The sequence below is a fragment of the Myotis myotis genome, unplaced genomic scaffold (genome assembly GCF_014108235.1).
Source record: "Myotis myotis isolate mMyoMyo1 unplaced genomic scaffold, mMyoMyo1.p scaffold_m19_p_1, whole genome shotgun sequence".
Classification (NCBI taxonomy): domain Eukaryota; kingdom Metazoa; phylum Chordata; class Mammalia; order Chiroptera; family Vespertilionidae; genus Myotis; species Myotis myotis.
The window spans coordinates 97,743,844-97,763,456 of record NW_023416313.1 but is presented as its reverse complement, the minus strand read 5'-3'; the positions used below and the strand labels follow the sequence as shown (position 1 = coordinate 97,763,456).

General features: G+C 43.3%; 1 protein-coding gene across 4 annotated transcripts in view; it reads right to left on the bottom strand.

Moving 5' to 3' along the window:
* Window positions 1-738: 738 nt before the first annotated feature.
* Window positions 739-19,613, bottom strand: part of NSUN6 (NOP2/Sun RNA methyltransferase 6) — a 75,199-nt gene continuing 56,324 nt past the window's right edge. For 3 of the 4 annotated variants that reach the window (XM_036345676.1, XM_036345667.1, XM_036345694.1), the window contains 2 exons: window positions 5,328-5,453; window positions 739-2,286 (listed from right to left, as the gene is read on the bottom strand). In XM_036345676.1, coding sequence (XP_036201569.1) covers window positions 2,059-2,286; window positions 5,328-5,453 — 354 coding nt within the window. In that variant the 3' untranslated portion in view covers window positions 739-2,058. The remainder of the gene's footprint in view (window positions 2,287-5,327; window positions 5,454-19,613) is intronic. The other variant, XM_036345686.1, reaches the window with a different exon arrangement.

Here is a 19,613-nt window from a genome sequence, read left to right as displayed (position 1 = left end):
ACCATTTTCATCCCAGCTTAACACATAAGGCTTTGTAGAGAACATGAGAGAAAATGGATTTTGTGGATTAAAACAAAATATACTTAAAATTTAGAGGTGTGCTGAGTCCTAGAAATAGAAGGGCCACAGGTAAACACTATTTCTCTTTGGTCAAATGACATCTTTTGGATATAAGGCAGAATGAGGGATGTAAAGAAGTCAGTCAGATATTTGAATCTTTGGAGCTTAAAATATTTTTCCCCTCATTTAATAAGCATCTGTTGGCGACCTGCTCAGAAGCAGTGACAGAAAACACAGGGTCCCTGCCTCGAGGATCTTCCCAAGTCTGAAGGTGGTAGTTAGGAGCATGCCTAAAAAACTAGAGTATTCTCAAAGTGCCACAACAGCAGTAAATACGGGCCCTACGGGTACAGAAAGACAAATGACTATCTCAAACTCAGGGAAGTGTATTCAAGAAAGGCTTCTTCAAAGATGAGGCCAATGAAAGGTTTTACCTGATCCAGGAGGCCTTGCAATCTTGATGGGTGTTAATAGTTATGAGACATTCCTAACAAACCTATGGCAGGGGGAAAGAAACTATTAGGCAATTGTTTCCAACTGTCCACTTATATGCCCAAGGCTCAGGAATTTGGGGATGATTTGATAAGTGTTAACAAAAACATATATATAACTGTATATGACAGCCTTTAAACTAAGGCTGTTTAAATATATCTCATCTAAAAAAAAGGTAAGATGAAGCAAGAATAAGTTTATAATTTTTTTTTTAAAGCAGTCACTTACATTGGCCACTATAGGGGATGACTGGTCACTTTTGTGGTTTAGATCAGCAGTCACCAACCTTTTGGACCTCACAGACCACCAGTGCTCCACGGACCACTGGGGCTGGCCGGTGGGGCTGGTTTAGATGATGTTCTTGCTTTTACCTAAATTCAGATTTGATTCTGAAGTCGTCGTCTTGTGTCTTGAGGTGTCATAATCAAAATAGTCTTGTCTGGTGTTCTGTGAAATTATGTCCAATAGGAGAACACCAAGGCCTGCCTGTAAGTGCCAGGCCAGTTCCTAGTTGTCAGAAGTTGGCTTTCTCTTCCTCACCAATCACGTCTTCATTAACTATTACAGTATGTGTTCCAACAAATGATAAAAGGTACTGACATTGTGGAATATTCTCATTTTTTTAATCTACAAAGTAAAGAAAAGATTCATTTTACTTTTTAGTTTAAATCATGGGGGAGGGAGAAAAGTAAACAGTAAAGACAGACTCTTATTTACAAGACATCCAGACTTCATTTGAAAGAGGGTTTATTTATCAAACTAGAGGCCTGGTGCACGTAATTCATGCACAGGGTGAAGGGTGGGTCCCTCAGCCCGGCCTGTAACGATGCCAACATCCCTCGCCCCAGTCTCCGGCCCAAGGCCCCTCCCCTCTCCTGCCGGGGCGCAGATGCAGGGCTTGCATTGTCAGGGCGACGCCACCAGCCTTCTGCCCTGGCCACTATGGGCGCCTCCATCTTTGTTTTGGAGTGACAGTTAATTTACATATTACTCTTTTATTAGGATAGTAAGTAGAGAAAGAGGTAAAATATTCAGCTCAGTAATCAGCACATGGTAAATGTCATACCTCCTATGCCCTGAATTCTTAAGAAACTACTTACTTAGGAACTCAGGAATGAAAAATAATATACTTTATAACCAAATTAAATATTACTAATTTTTTTCCTTGTTAGATTCATTGATTGCCATTAAAAATTACTTGCATTCTTTACAAATTAAAACATATGACTCCAAATAAACATGTTTCAGACATCTATAGGCATCTCCTTTTCTTTGTACTCTGCTAAATCCAAAAGGGAAAATTATTCTAAAATTACAAAATATAATCTCATATCCCTCCCCCACCCCCATCCATTACTTCCTCAGTGTCTCCTGATCACTGGTGAAACAGCTGGCAGCCCTTTCTGATTCCTTAGCAACCATGCCATCAATCACTTGGCCGAACAACAGATTGATCTTTAAATTAAAACACACACACAACAGAGCAAATGTTTGTAATTTTCATTTCTAAGGATCCTTCTCCTGTATACTTTTGCATTTTACAAATTTTGCAATAAAAAAACCTATACAATCCTTATTTGCCAGCCAAATCATGTCTTCTACTCTGGCCTCTTTGAGAGAATCAATGTCCATGTCCTGTAATGGCACAACAGATGGATCAAATCGCTGCAGCTGTTTCAACTGTTCAAGTGACAGGCCAGCTCCCAGCATTCCTTGTCCTCCAATGTGTGGTTCCTATTTGGAGGAAATAAATTAAAATATACATGAACATCCTGCAATTAGCAAGTATATGTGCCTGTGCACAATTTAAAAGACAAATTCAGTTGTATTATTACAAGTTCCAAAAACAGAAAAATAAGTAAATACCTTTTATTTTTGTAGAATATACTGTTTCTCCAGGTAGTGGGGAAGCAGTAACATACGGTCACATGAAGAATAAATATTAAAACTCTGCTTTTCAAACATCATGACATCACAAAGGACCTGAGCTTCATAGTTAAAAATACAAACCATAGCCCTGCTACATTTTAGCTATGTGACCTTAAGCAAGTAACTTTACCTAACCGTTCCCTCATCTTATAAAACATAAACTACTCAAGATACTGGGAGGTTTAAATAAAGAAGGTGCTATTATGCCTGGCATATAGTGGCTGTCACACAGAGGTATATGGTCCTCAATAAACAGAACATTATCTCTATATATATTTAAAAGCCAAGCAACCGGAACACTGGAATGACTGGAAAAACCAGAAAGACCGATCGCTATGACGGGTACTGCAGCCAGCCAACCGGCCCAGTTGTGGGATGGCCCCTCCCACTGGCCAGCCTCCTGCATCCCCTCCCTGCGAGTGGTCCCCATCGGGGCAGGCCGGCTAGACCCCAACCGTACACAAATTTATGCAACAGGCCTCTAGTTATCAATAACAGCAATAGATAAAATTCAGTTTTATGTATGAGACTTCCCCAAACTGAGTTACTAAAGATGCCTCTTTCTGACTCATTCCAACTAGATAAGTTTTTGTTGTTTATAAATGCACTAGAATATCAAAAAGAGATCAATTAAGGCAGCATCAATCAGTTTAGAGGAAGAATCATAAGGAATTGAGTGATACTTACAAACAACTACTGTGAAAGACCCATAATCATAATTTAAGTCCCCATTTCACAACAAATGTTTGTGTTACTGAAGATATAATTTCATAGTTGTATGCTTGAAAACCTGTATTTATTTAACCTATGGGGGGGGAGGAGAATCTCTCCTTTAGTTATACATTAAGTGATACACACAAAATTTCATGTGAATTCTGAAGTATTCCTTTCATCTACAATGTAATTATCTTAATTTCTGCATCCAGAAACCATCTCTAGATTGCTTTTTATTTATGTACTAAAGGCCCGGTGCATGAAATTTGTGCACAAGCTCCCTAAGCTCAGCCTGTGCCCTCTTGCAGTCTGGGAGCCCTCGGGGGATGTCTGACTGCTGGCTTAGGCCCAGGGAGTGGGCCTAAGCCGTCAGTCGGACATCCTTACTACTGCTGCGGAAGCAGGAGAGGCTCCTACCACTGCTGCTGCGCTTGCCAGCCGTGAGCCCGGCTTCTGGCTGAGCAGCGCTCCCCCTGTGGGAGCACACTGACCACCAGGGGGCAGCTCCTACATTGAGCATCTGCCCCCTGATGGTCAGTGCGCAAGATAGCGACCAGTCGTTCCGCAGTTCGGTTGATTTGCATATTAGCCTTTTATTATATAGGATTCCAATTATCTACCAGAATTCTATACAGAAAGGTATTAAAGTTACATGTTCAATGACCTGAACACATATGAGCATTATTACAGATTTAAGCTTAATCTCAAACATCATGGACTAAAAACCTAGTTATAAACATGTTTTCAATAAAAATCAAAACAGAAACAAGGTGCAAGATAAAATAAAGTACAAGAAAGCTTTCTAAATGCTACATAATTTACATAAGAAACTGTAAAGACGCAATAATCCTGAACCATTACCCCACTTTGATTAGTCTTTTGATATCCTAGTTATTTTAAAGCCTGTTTGGGTTTTGATGTGACATGAGAAAAAACTGCTCAAAATTTTCCTTATTTGAAAAATCTAGAACTGGGAAGAGGGAAAAACTTGGAAATAAAATTCTTAGCAAAATGAACAAGAACCACAAGTGAAAGAAAAATCTAACAAGAATACACCTGGGCTCTGTGGCACTTTAACACAAAGGCAAGGGATGAACACAAGGAAAGACTTTGTCAGGATGTAAATTCTCTACAGGCAGTCTAAGTGGATTTAATGAAACGTTTTTGTTTATGATAGTACAGACAGCCCTCAGGCTACATCAGACTCTATGTCATTTCTTGGTTACATCACCATTTCCCATCTTACCTAATAATAGACAAAGATGTTAACTGACCGTACCTTCACTACGCCTATCAGCCAATCAGAAGAGTATGCAAATTAAACCAACAAAGGTGGCCGTTAAATTTGCATACTGCAGGTGGGGCAGGGCAGCGCCATCCGCCACCCGCCCCGCCGCCATCCGGGCTTGCCATGGGTGACCCGGATCAGCGGGGCACCCTGCACGGCATGGCAGGGCAGCGCCATCCACCGCTCGCCCCACGGTGAGAGCAGGATCGGGCTGGCCCTGGGGGATCCGGGGCATCCGGCACAGGGCAGCGACCGCCACCGCCCGCCCCACCACGGGATCAGGCCTGCCATGGCCTACCCAGGGATGCATGGGTGACCTGGGGAGGCAGAGCAGGCACCGTGGGATAGGACCTGTCATCTGCCACCCAGGGAGCAGGCCTAAGCCAGCAGGTGGTTATCTCCCGAGAGGTCCCAGATTGTGAGAAGGCACAGGTCGGGCTAAGGGACATCCCCCCCTCCCCCCCCCCCCCCAGTACACAAATTTTTGTGCACCGGGCCTCTAGTTTATTTATAAAAATAAAGTTCCATCATTTCAATGTATATACATATGTGCTTTGTTTTGTATTATTTATTTACCACAAGTAAAGGTCAGGAACTGTTATCTTTCTTTTAAATTTTTTTTACTGTTTCACTTCATTACTGCTGTGTATGTGCTCCATGTGAGCGATGTAGGTACTTATGTAGGTAGGTGGGTTCAGACGTACAGTGAAAATCGCATTACATCGCACTGTAGGAAAGACATAACCAGAGGACCTACTGTATTTGTTTCAGAAGTTTACCTGACAAATAAAACAGCCTGTGTTGATCCTTGCATTTAAGTTTCTGTGATGGAAATTATTCTTACCTGAGGCTGAAGCTGAAGGCAAGGAAATGCTGTGAGGGCCCAGGCCACTTGTTCCTCATTCTCTGCCAGCGTAATGGTGCAGGTGCTGTAAACAAGCATTCCCCCTGGCCTCAGTAGTTTCACTGCCTACAGAAAAATGGAGTCAGACTACATGTACCACCAGCCTAAATAAACATAGTCAGGGATTTCATATCTATATTTTTCAAATATTTCGGATAAATAAAATGATGTTCTGTACGACCAGGATTCTTTCCTAACTAGATATTCCAGACTGGATACATTTGATTATCCTAGAGCCATTTGGGCCAAGACTTTCCCAAATCGAATCATTTGGTTTCATAACTTTAGTTACCAAATTTATATTTTTAGGCGAGTTTTCCTTCTAAATTCCATACTAATATATTTGATTGCCTTTTCAGCATCTCTACTATGGAATTTGATATGTTCCAAAGTGAACCCTTATCTTCTCTCTGAACCCTATTGGAGATGTATTCCTATCAGTCCAAATGTTCAGGTCCCAAATCTTAGATTATCCTTTATCACATTCCTTTCTCACATTCCCAATACATCAGCAAATCCTATTATCTCTACTTTCAAAATATACCCAGAATTTGGCTACTTCTCACCACTTCCATGGCTACCGTTCTGACCCAAGTCTCATGTTCTTTGCCTGGATCGCTGCAAGTCTCCTACTTAGTCCACATCTTCTCCTTGCCAATCTACAATCTATTATCAGTATGGTAACCAGAACACTATTTTCACAACTTACCACTTCTCAGCTCAGAGCCCTTCAAATGCCCTCCATTATCACCTGGAGACAAAACCCAAGTCCTGACAGTGGCTGTTAAGCCCCTACACAAATCAGGATGCTTGCTGCCTCTCTGACCTCGCCTTGAACACCTCCTCACTCTGCTTTAGCAACACTGGCCTCTGCTGTTCTGGAAAAAACATGGCACACTCCCTCACCCTCCCCCCCAGGATCTGTGCACAAACTTGGAAACCTCTCCTAATTCTCCTCATTGCTTGCTCTTCACAATTTTATCTCTGCTCACATGTAACCTTTCTAGCAATGCCCACCCTGACCACACTATGTAAAATTGCAATTATTTCAATCCAGCACTCCTATTCTCCGTTCCTTTCTAATAACTTACTCATCTATTTCTTCATTTTCCTACCCAATCAGAATAGAAACCTCATGACTAAGGGCAGAAACTATTTTTTCATTACTGTGTTATCTAGAATAATATATTACATAAAACAGGTGCTTAATATATAAGTCCAATAAATAAATGAATCAGGAAATAAGGTGTTATACAAAAATAAATTTGTTCTAAATAACTAAAGTTTATCTTTTTAAAATTTTAATGAAAATCTTTCAATATATATTACTTATTTACTAGAGGCCCGATGCACAAAAATTTGTGCACTCGGGGGGATCCCTCAGCCTGGCCTATGCCCTCTCGCAGTCCGGGAACCCTTGGGGAATGACCACTTGCTAGCTTAGGCCCGCTCCCTGGGGGATTGGGCCTAACCTGGCAGTCAGACATCCCTCTGGCAGCCTGGGAGCCCTCGGGGGATGTCCACTTGCCAGCGGGGAGCAGGCCTAAGCTGCAGTCGGACATCCTTAGAGCTGCTGAGGAGGCAGGAGAGGCTCCCACCACCACCACTGTACTGGCAGGGCTCAGCCTGGCTTGTGGCTGAACACAGTTCCCGCTGTGGGAGCGCACTGACCACCAGGGGGCAGCTCCTGCATTGCGTCTGCCCCCGGTGGTCAGTGTGTCATAGTGACCAGTGATTCCCAGTCGTTCTGCTGTTAGAGTCAATTTGCATATTACCCTTTCATTATATAGGCTAGAGGCCTGGTGCACGGGGGGGGGGGGGGGGGGGGAAGGGGGGGGCGCGGGGCCGGCTGGTTTGCACTGAAGGGTGTCCCAGATCAGGGTGGGGGTCCTGCTGGGGTGCCTGGCCAGCCTGGGTGAGGGGCTGAGGGCCGTTTTCAAGCTGGCCACACCCCCATCACGGTGGGGGGGGGGGTCCCTACTGGGGTGCCTGGCCAGCCTGGGTGAGGGGCTGATGGCTGTTTGGAGGCTGGCCAAGCCCCCCAGCGGGGACCCTCACCCCATGGTGGTGTGGCCAGCCTGGGTGAGGGGCTGAGGGCCATTTTCAGGCTGTCCACAGCTCCTTCACAGTGAGAGGGTCCCTCTGGGGTGCCTGGCCAGCCTGGGTGAGGAGCTGATGGCCGTTTTCAGGCTGGCCACGGCCCCCAGCGACCCAAGCTCCCAGGCTCTCCTTTTTCTTTTCTTTTTTTGGTGGGCTGGAAGCAGATTTCTGGGATTTATTTATCTTCTATAATTGAAACTTTGTAGCCTTGACCAGAGCCCAGGTCCAGCTAGGGCAGGCAGGAAGCTTGGCTTCCTCCATTGCCGGGGGCAACCCGAGCCTTCTGCTCACTCCAGCTCCGTGGCCGCCACCATCTTGGTTGGATTAATTTGCATACTCACTCCTGAATGGCTGGGGGGCGTGGCTTGTGGGTGTAGCAGAGTGACGGAGTGATGGTTAATTTGCATCTTTCCCTTTTATTTGTGTGTGTGTGTATGTGTGTGTGTGTGTGTGTGTGTGTGTGTGTATATATATATATATATTATACTTATGCTTTTAAGTCAGAGTATGCTGATAAAAATTTAAGTTACTGTGGGCCAGCTATTATTTTAAGCATCTTACATGGGTGTTCTCAATAAATCTTTTGAACAAATATGACTTATGGTTACTCTCTCCACTGATGTAAATTAGGTAGAGTTATTGCCTCCATTTCTCAGATGTGGAATCAATGTACCCAAAGACACTTATGGAGAGGATGCATGACTCTAATCAAGATTTATCTGGGAGAAACCAAGATGGCGGCATAGGTAAGCACCGGAGATTGCTGCCTCTCACAACCACTTCAAAAATACAACTAAAAGATGGAACGGATATCACCCAGAATCACAGGAAGGCTGGCTGAGGGGAAATTCTACAACTAGAAGGAAAGAGAAAAGCATACCAAGACTCAGAGGAGGCACAGTGCTGAAGTAAAATACAAAGGTGCAGAGGTGCGTGCGGAGCGGGCTGTTGGCTGAGGGTGCGGTTGTCTGTTTCAATCAGGAGGGAGTCTCAGGCTCTGAGCTCCAGTTCCGGGCAAGTCTCTGGGGACTCAGACTCAAACGGGAGAAGCGGGACAGTCTGGCATCCGTCAGAACTAGAGGGCAGCTTTCCCTCCAAGGGGCTTGCAGCAATTCCCAGGACACTGAGAGGCAGAGCCTCTGGGGACGGGACTGAGAGCGGCCATAACTGCTCGCTCCACCCGCCCTCTTGATCCCCTGGGACCCACGCCGCCCAAGCCTTGCATGAGGCATTTGCTGGTTAGCCTCAGGCAGAGGCTAGATTAGCGCCACCCTAGAGATCGAGGACAAAAGTTCTCCCACTGCAGACACAGCTGATTCTCACAGTCAATTGGACTGGAGGTCAAATCCCTCCCAGTGTTACCTACAACAATCAAGGCTTAATTACAAGAAGACTATGCACAAAGACCACAACGGGGTGCACCAAGAGTGTCTACCTCAGGTAATTGGGACACTTAGCACAGAAAGACACTATATCAACACAACGAAGCATAAAAAATGCCGAGACAAAGAAACAGGACACAAATGACAGAAATGGAGAAAAGCAGGCTGCTGGATATAGAATTCAAAACCACACCATTGAGGTCTTTCAAGAGTCTTCTAGAGACTGCCAATAAACTTAATGAGAGGTATAAGAAATATGAGACCCTCGATGTTATGATAAAGAACCAACTAGAAATTAAGCATAAACTGACTGAAATAAAGAATATTATACAGACTCCCAACAGCAGACCAGAGGATCACAAGATTCAAGTCAAAGATTTGAAATACGAAGAAGCAAAAAACACCCAACCAGAAAAGCAAAATGAAAAAAGAATCCGAAAATACGAAGATAATGTAAAGAGCCTCTGGGACAGCTTCAAGCGTACCAACATCAGAATTATAGGGGTGTCAGAAGATGAGAGAGAGCAAGATATTGAAAACCTATTTGAAGAAACAATGACAGAAAACTTCCCCTACCTGGTGAAAGAAATAGACTTACAAGTCCAGGAAGGAGAACCAAGATGGCGGCATAGGTTAACGCCGGAGTTTGCTGCTTTGAACAACTACTTCAAAAGTGAAACCAAAAAACGGAAGGGACATCACCCAGAACCACAGGAACGCTGGCTGAGTGGAAGTCCTACAACTAGGAGGAAAGAGAAACGCATACGGACACTCAGAGGAGGCGCAGTGCTGAAGTCAAGTTCTGAGGTGCGGAGTGCGCGAAGCGGGCTGGTGGCGGAGGGCGCGGTTGGCGTTTTCAACCGGGAGGGAGTCGCAGACTCTGAGCTCCAGATACGGGCGAGTCTTTAGGGACCCAGACTCAAATGGGAGAAGCGGGACTGTCTGGCTTCGGTCAGAGCGAGTGCAGCTTCCTCTCCGAGCTTTGCAGCGGGTGCTGGGACTCAGAGAGGCAGAGCCCTTGGGGACAGGACTGAGAGCCACCATAACTGCTCTCTCCGGCCCACCCTGTTGATCCTGTTCGACCCGCCCCGCCCAAGCCCTGCACACAGGCATTTGCCAGATAGCCTCAGGCAAAGGCTAGATTAGCACCTCCCTAGAGGACAGAAGTTCTCTCACTGCTGACACAGCTGATTCTCATAGCCACTTGGCCTGGAGGTCAAACCCTCCCTGGAATTAGCTACAGCAATCAAGATTTAACTATAAGACTTCGAACAAAGACCACTAGGGGGTGCACCAAGGAAGCATAACAAAATGCGGAGACAAAGAAACAGGACAAAATTGTCAATGGAAGATATAGAGTTCAGAACCACACTTTTAAGGTCTCTCAAGAACTGTTTAGAAGCCGCCGATAAACTTAATGAGATCTACAAGAAAACTAATGAGACCCTCGATCTTATATTGGGGAACCAACTAGAAATTAAGCATACACGGACTGAAATAATGAATATTATACAGACTCCCGACAGCAGACCAGAGGAGCGCAAGAATCAAGTCAATGATTTCAAATGCGAGGAAGCAAAAAACACCCAACCGGAAAAGCAAAATGAAAAAAGAATCCAAAAATGCGAGGATAGTGTAAGGAGCCTCTGGGACAGCTTTAAGCGTACCAACATCCGAATTATAGGGGTGCCAGAAGATGAGAGAGAGCAAGATATTGAAAACCTATTTGAAGAAATAATGACAGAAAACTTCCCCCACCTGGTGAAAGAAATGGACTTACAGGTCCAAGAAGCGCGGAGAACCCCAAACAAAAGGAATCCAAAGAGGACCACACCAAGACACATCATAATTAAAATGCCAAGAGCAAAAGATAAAGAGAGAATCTTAAAAACAGCAAGAGAAAGAAACTCAGTTACCTACAAGGGAATACCCATACGACTGTCAGCTGATTTCTCAACAGAAACTTTGCAGGCCAGAAGGGAGTGGCAAGAAATATTCAAAGTGATGAGTACCAAGAACCTACAACCAAGATTACTTTATCCAGCAAAGCTATCATTCAGAATTGAAGGTCAGATAAAGAGCTTCACAGATAAGGAAAAGCTAAAGGAGTTCATCACCACCAAACCAGGATTATATGAAATGCTGAAAGGTATCCTTTAAGAAGAGGAAGAGGAAGAAAAAGGTAAAGATACAAATTATGAACAACAAATATGCATCTATCAACAAGTGAATCTAAGAATCAAGTGAATAAATAATCTGATGAACAGAATGAACTGTTGATTATAATAGAATCAGGGACATAGAAAGGGAATGGACTGACTATTCCTGGGGGGGTAAGGGGTGTGGGAGATGCGGGAAGAGACTGGACAAAAATCGTGCACCTATGGATGAGGACAGTGGGTGGGGAGTGAGGGCGGAGGGTGGGGCGGGAACTGGGAGGAGGGGAGTTATGGGGGGAAAAAAAAAGAGGAACAAATGTAATAATCTGAACAATAAAGATTTAATTAAAAAAAAAAACAAAAAACAAGTCCAGGAAGCACGGAGAACCCCAAACAAAAGGAATCCAAAGAGGACCACACCAAGACACATCATAATTAAAATGCCAAGAGCAAAAGACAAAGAGAGAATCTTAAAAGGAGCAAGAGAAAGAAACTCAATTACCTACAAGGGAATACCCATATGACTGTCAGCGGATTTCTCAACAGAAACTTTGCAGGCCAGAAGGGAGTGGCAAGAAATATTCAAAGTGATGAATGCCAAGAACCTACAACCAAGATTACTTTATCCAGCAAAGCTATCATTCAGAATTGAAGGTCAGATAAAGAGCTTCACAGATAAGGAAAAGCTAAAGGAGTTCATCACCACCAAACCAGTATTATATGAAATGCTGAAAGGTATCCTTTAAGAAGAGGAAGAAGAAGAAAAAGGTAAAGATACAAATTATGAACAACAAATACGCATCTATCAACAAGTGAATCTAAGAATCAAGTGAATAAATAATCTGATGAACAGAGTGAACTGGTGATTAGAATAGAATCAGGGACATAGAAGGGGAATGGTCTGACTATTCTTGGGGGGGAAAGGGGTTTGGGGAATGGGGGAAGAGACTGGACAAAAATCGTGCACCTATGGATGACGACAGTGGATGGGGAGTGAGGGCAGAGGGTGGGGTGGGAACTGGGAGGAGGGGAGTTATGGGGGGGAAAAAGAGGAACAAATGTAATAATCTGAACAATAAAGATTTAATTTTAAAAAAAAGATTTATCTGATTCTGGCAGTCCTCAAGAGACAAGAAAATTCTCAAATAAGCAAGCCTTACAACTAAAGAAACTAGAAAAAGAAGAACAAAATAAGCCTAAGGTGAGTAAAAGGAAAATAAAAATACAGATCAGGGCAGAAATAAACAAAATAGAGTCTAAAAGAAAACAACAGAAAATATCAATGAAACCAAGAGCTGGTACTTTGAAAAGATAAACAATATATATATAGCTTTAGCCAGACTCATCAAGAAAAAAGAGAGAGGGCCCAAACAAATAGATTCACAAAGAAAGAGAACTCACAACTAACATCACAGAAATAGAAATGCCAATAAACAGGACAACCTGGGGAAAAAATGGATAAATTCCTAAAACAACACAATCTCCCATGATTGAATAAAAAAATCTGAACAAACCAATAAATAAAATAATAAAAAAAAAAACCAAAAAACCTCCCAATGAACAAAATCCCCAGAGCATATGACTTCATAGGTGAATTTTACCAAATATTCCCCCCAAAAAATGCTTAGCCTTCTCAAACTATTCCAAAACAATAAAGAGGGAAGACTCCCAAACTCATTTTATAAGAAAATCAGGAGGAACCAAGATGGCGGCATAGGTACACCCTTGTACTTGCTGCCTTGCACAACCACATCAAAACTACAACTAAAAGACAAAACGGGTATTATCCAGAACCAAGGGAAGGCTGGATGAGTGGAAATTCTACAACTAGAAGGAAAGTGAAAATGCAGTGAAGCTGGTAGGACGTGAAAAGGTGCGGAAATGCAAAGGTATGGAGGCATACGCAGAAACAGGCTGGCAACTGGGTACGCTGTTGTCTTTTTCAATCGGGAGGGAGATACAAGCTCCCAATTGCTCTAAACTCCAGTTCCAGGCGAGATTCTGGGGACTCATACTCATATGGAAAGACACTGGACTGTCTGGCATCGGGCCAGAACACGAGGGCGGCTTTCTCACAGAGGTGCTTGCAGTGATCATTGTTCCTGCACAGGGCTGCGGGACATAGAGACCCCAGGACCTCTCCGAGGCAGAGCAGACTAGCAGCCATTGTGCTTTGCTCCGCCCTGATGATTCCCTGAGACCCCACCCCACCCAATTTAAAACCATACCCAAGCTATGTACATTGGCTTTTGCATATGAATGGCCTGTTCTTTTGCAATCTAAAACCTAACCAACTGCAGCTGGGTCAAACAGCACCAAAGCCTCCAAAATGAGGCCTAGACAGCAGCCTGCAATGCTTCACGGCTGGGCCTCATCTGAGCACTTCCAAACCCCAAAGAGAAGGAATCTGCAGATCTCTCTGTAGCTCCTGCTGGGTGGCCTCAGGCAGTGGCAGATTTTGCACCTCCTTGGAGATCCAATAGCCACTGTACTAGTGGTCAGTGTGAGACCATACCAGATTACAGCTCTTCCACATCCATAAGCGACACACTCAAGGAGCAGACTCAGTTAGCACCGAAGCCCCACAGAAGCAAGTCCTGCTCCATAAGGGTGTCTCCAGCACAGTAGTTCTCCCATTGTAGACACAACTGGTCCTCACAGCCAATTGACCTAGTGGTCAATTCCTCCCAGTGATACCAACAGCAATCAAGACTTAATTACAACAAGACTGTGCACACAGCCCACAAAGGGGTGCACCAAGAGCATCCACCTCAGGTAATTAGGGAGGCTGAGTCATTGGGCCCTATAGGACACCTAGCACAGAAAGCCACTCTATCAACACAGGGAAGCAGCCAAAATGCGGAGATAAAGAAACATGTCACAAATGAAAGAAATGGAGGAAAGCAAACTACTGGATATAGAGTTCAAAACCACAGTTATAAGGTTACTCAAGAATCTTCTAGAAACCTCCGAGATATATAGTGAGACCCTCAAGGATATGAAAAAGGATCAATTAGAAATTAAGCATACACTGACTGAAATAAAGAATAATATACAGAGATCCAACAGCAAACTAGAGGACCCCAAGAATCAAAGATTTGAAACACGAAACACCCAATCGGAAAAGCAAAAAGAAAAAAGAAAACAAAAATATGAAGATAGTGTAAAGAGCCTCTGGGACAACTTCAAGCGCACCAACATCCGAATTATGGGAGTGCCAGAAGAAGAGAGTAAGAAATGGAAAACCTATTTGAAGAAATAATGACAGAAAACTTCCCCTACCTGGTGAAAGAAATAGACTTACAAATCCAGGAAGCACAAAGAACCCCAAACAAGAGGAATCCAAAGAGGACCACATGAAGACACATCATAATTAAAATGCCAAGAGCAAAAGACAAAGAGAGAATCTTAAAAGCAGCAAGAGAAAAACAGTCAGTTACCTACAAGGGAGTACCCATACGACTGTCAGCTGATTTCTCAACAGAAACTTTGCAGGCCAGAAGGGAGTGGCAAGAAATATTCAAAGTGATGAACAGCAAGAACCTACAACCAAGATTACTCTACCCAGCAAAGCTATTATTTAGAATTGAAGGTCAGATAAAGAGCTTCACAGATAAGGAAAAGCTAAAGGAGTTCATCACCACCAAACCAGTATTATATGAAATGCTGAAGGGTATTCTTTAAGAAGGGGAAGAAGAGAAAGGTAAAGATAAAAATTATGAACAACAAAGTGACAACAAATACATGTTTATCAACAAGTGAATCTAAAACTCAAGTGAATAAAAAATCTGATGAACAGAATAAACTGGTGAATATAATAGAATCAGGTGCATAGAAAGGGAGTGGACTGACAATTCTCGAGGGGAACAGGGTATGGGGGTTGAGGGAAGAGACTGACCCAAAATCGTACACCTATGGATGAGGACAGTGGTGGGGGTAAGGGCATGGGGTGGGATGGGAACCAGGTGGAAGGAAGCTATAGGGGGGAAAAGAAGAACTGTAATAATCTGAACAATAAAGATTTATTTTTTAAAAAATCAATGAAAAAATATCCTTGGTAAGGATTAACACAAAATAAATTATTTTTTTAATTTTTTAAAATGTATAATATTAAAAAAAATAAAAATAAGGTAAAATCAGTAAGAAGACACTACAAGAAAGAGAAAGAAAGAAAGAAAGAAAGAAAGAAAGAAAGAAAGAAAGAAAGGAAAAGAAAAGAAAGAAAGAGAGAAAACCTGGAAAACACTATGGAAGTTCCTCAAAAATTTAGGAAATGAACTCAGTATGACTCAGCATTCTCACCTTTGAGTATTTATTTGAAGAAATCCAAAATATTAATTTGAAAAGATATATGCATCGCTATGTTCACTGCAGCGTTATTTACAACTAGAGGCCCGTTGCACCGAATTAGTGCACCAGTGGGTTCCCTCAGCCTGGCCTGGGATCAGGCTGAAACCAGCTCTCTGACATCCCCCGAGGGGTCCCAGATTGCATGCAAGAGGGTGCAGGCAAGGCTGAGGGACCCCACCGGTGCACAATCGGGGCTGGAGAGGGACACAGGAGGTTTGCCAGCAAGGGAGGGACCGCAGGAGGGCTCCAGGACATGTTCGGCCCATCTCGCTCAGTTCCAATTGGCCAGACCCCAGCAGCAATCTAACCTACCCATCACGACGTCTGCCACTGGTGGTCAGTGCATGTCATAGCCACTGGTCAATCGACTGTCTGCCCCCTGGTGGACAGTGCACGTCATAGCGACTGGTCAAATGGTCAACTGTCTGCCCCCTGGTGGTCAGTGCACATCATAGTGAGCAGTTGAGCGGCCTTAGCATATCATAAGCATATTACACTTTGATTGGTTGAACGGACAATCGGACAACTGGACACAGCATATTAGGCTTTCACTATATAGCATAGCTCAGATATGAAAGCAACCTAAGTGTCCATCGATAGATAACTGAATAAAGAAGATGTGGTACATATATACAATGGAATATTACTCAGACATAAAAATAGAGTGAAATCTTACCATGAAGGACAACATAAATGAACCTAGAGAATATTATGCTAAGTGAAATAAGTCAGATAAAGACAAATATATGATTTTACTTATATCTGTAATCTAGAGAGCAAACGAACAAACAAAACAGAAACAAACTCATATATACAAAAAACAAATTGATGGTTGCCAGGTGGGTGGGGAGTATGGGGCTAGGTGAAAAAAGTGAAGGGATTAAAAAGTAAAAATTGGCAGTTATAAAACTGCCACGGAGATGTAAAGTGCAGCATAAGAAATACCTGGTATAGTCAATAATACTGTAGTAACTATGTATGGAGTCAAGGAAGTACTAGATTTATTGGGGGGATCACTTCATAAGTTATATAAATGTCTAACTACTATTATGCCAAGAGAAATAAATCAGAGAAAAATACCATGGATTTTACTTATATGTAAAATCTAAAAAATAAAATGAACAAACTAAAGAAAAACCAACCTATAGATACAAGGAACAAACTGATGGTTGCTAGAATGAGAGGAGGGGTTAGGCATAATGGGTGAAAAAGGTGAAAGGAGGTAAGAAGCACAAATTTCCAGTAATAAAAATAGTCATGGGGATGTAAAACACAGCATGGGGAATACAGGCAATATTAAGAATTCTATCTGGTGGCAGGTGGGTACTGGACTTAAGGGGCTGATCAATTCATATAAGTGTCTTATCACTATGTTGTACACTGGAAAGTAATATAATATTGTATATCCACTCTAACTGAAAAATTAAATTAATAAAAAAAGTTTGATTCTGTCCACTTTCTCAATCAATTTCAATCAATGCCAGATGGCATACCTGCTATATTCTCAACTGCCTCTCATACTGTCAGCTGTTCCTTTTTTGAGATAATGCATCCTAAGTAGCCTTTTTGAATTTTCTTTTTGCTATGATCTAGAAAGAAAAGCCAAGTGTCTTAAAACAGTATCCTAATTTTCCCCCCCATCAAAATGGATTTTAGCTATAAATAAAGCTTCTTTTATGCTGCTTGCTGTTTTAACTCTCAAGATGTGTTCTTCCCAGATTGTATAAAAGAAGAACAAGTTAAATAATCTATGACCAGTGCCACCTTTGTGTATGAAAAGAGACAACAGGAGAGATGACTGGAAATGTACTCAAAGACAGCTTCAGAGACCACATAATATTACACCCACTGTGCCAAGAGCCTGACATCCTGGGCTGAGAAAGCCCTGTCCCGGGACTCTCCTTTGTCCTGTATTGGTGGCCCCTCTCGACTTTGTGTCAAGAGGGACCCTCTTCTCACAGTCCATTTGCCCACAGCTGTTGCCTGGGCTTTCTGTTCACGCTGAGGTTGAGGTCTCGTGGTGGCCAGTGCCATGGATCTGTCTCTCGCCCAATGGTGTGAGCTGGGCCCTCCCTGGAGAAGAAACCTGAATTCCCCAAGAGATGTGACCAGAGCCCGGACCCTGCCAGCAGGCGAGGGGAGCCCAAGGCAGGTGCTGGGCGTGGAGGCCACGGGGGCAAAGGCTACCAAGGAGACAGAACTGAACCTTTTGCAGGGGGGCGCTGCCTCTCCCTCATTCACACACCTCACATCACCCTGCTTGGCCCCAGAGGATGGCTGGTTAGCCAGAGACGGGTAAGATTCCTCAGGGAAGGAACAACCTAAAACAGGCACAGTCGCAGAGGGGCCATCAGGAGACAACTTGGGGGTCAACAGAGGTGGGGCACAGACCCTCACTCCCCCAACTTTGCAGAGGCCTGAACCCTCACCCCTTCTGAGGGAGGTCTCCTGCCCCCATGGCTGCTTTGCCTCCCACGCCCAGCTCAGATCAGGACCCAGGTAAAGACAGAGACTGGCTGACAGCAGCTGCCCTCTCATTGCAACAGGATTTGTTTCCCATTTCTACCCTGGACCACAGGGAAAGGGGCAGCTAAAGGAAAGGGCTGTGTCAGGATGCTGCCATCTTCCCTTTATTCTCCCTCTTTTTTCTAAACACTTCCATGCCTTGTAGTTCTTTTGCTTTCTTCTTTTTCTCTCTACTACCCTCCATCTTCCATATCAGCTGACCCAGAGGGCACAGGTGACTCCTCCCCGGACACCAAAACCACCATCAAGCGCGGCCCTGATGGACCCATGATCCAGCCATTCAACACGCTGACACTTCGGGAAGCCCATCGCCAATGACGCCGCCTACTAGCCAGATCAACAAGGACAACCAAACCACCGACTTGAGGACAGCTGAAATCCCTTGACTGAAGAGGCCGGCAACCTTCTACAGGAACAAGGCTCCTTGTGCGCTCCATCCACTATATTTATAGCTATGCTCACTATCATTGTTTGTCAGTGTTCTTCTGAGTCTTAAACAACCCAATCCGAGATGTGGCCGCTGATTTACATGCGCTATCATTTAAAAAATAAAAAAGGGGGAATTTGCCGGAAGCCGGTCCATCCTTGCTGCTTGACACAGTTGCTGCAGGGAAGAAACATCTGCACAGCATATGTTTCAAGGGACCTAGTGTATATGGCATACTGTTCTTAATATCTTTGCTCCCCTTCTTGGCGCTATGTGTTTTAACCAAGCACACCTCTCCGAGAAAGGTTGTTTCCCCAGGTAGGCATTTTTCCCTGACGTTAGAGAGGGAATAAAACCCCTTAACTAAGTGCCAGGCGGTACGAACTATCACGCTTAAGCTACATAATCTTTACTCCCTGGAATGGAGATAAGAAACGCCCTAACCTTTGGAATAGAAATTGATAGGATTAAAATCAACTGGTATAAATACAGATGTAACAAGACAATAAGACAAAGAAGCTGGCTGGAGATCCTGGCTAGAACCAGGCAAGAGAACCCAACCATGCTAATCAACTGAACGCTGCCTCCATGTCATTCCTTCTTTGCTGACTCCATCCACACCTTTGGGAACCCCTGGACCTGCTGGGGCTGGATCCCAGCACCACTGTTGCTGTAGCCTATGTGTTTATAATTAAGGCCTGAGTAAAAATAATGAAGTAATCCTTGATCAAATGCTATCTATATTTTGTGAAATCTATTGTATAATTTTTGCAAAACTGAGAGAAATTCTCAAATATTCTATCTGGACTTCTTCTGAAACGTACTGGTGACCAGTTAAATTTGCAAAGTTTTTATGGTTCTCCTATCTCCTACACTGGACACTGTCACTTCCCATTTTTATTTCTTTTGGACTTCTCACTTTTACAATTTTTTTTAATTTTTCAATTACAGTTGACATAACAATATTGTATTGGACAGTTATATAAATGGACCTCCCACTTTTTAAAAAAATTTGCTATCTAAGATGATCCAAGAAACCTATTAAAAAGAGTAACTGGTTTTATATATAATTATTCACATCAAGTAGTAAGTAATCCTGGGACATTTTAAAGATAAAGCAGAATGTTGGAAACTCATTGCATCTGAGTGAAGAAATTCTACTATTACCTGGCAGAAATAGTGAAGTCAACATAAAGGAAAGCTCCCTGTACTTAAAACTAGCTCTTCTCTGTCTTTTTGTGTGTGGTAAAATATACATAACAAATTTAACATATTAATAATC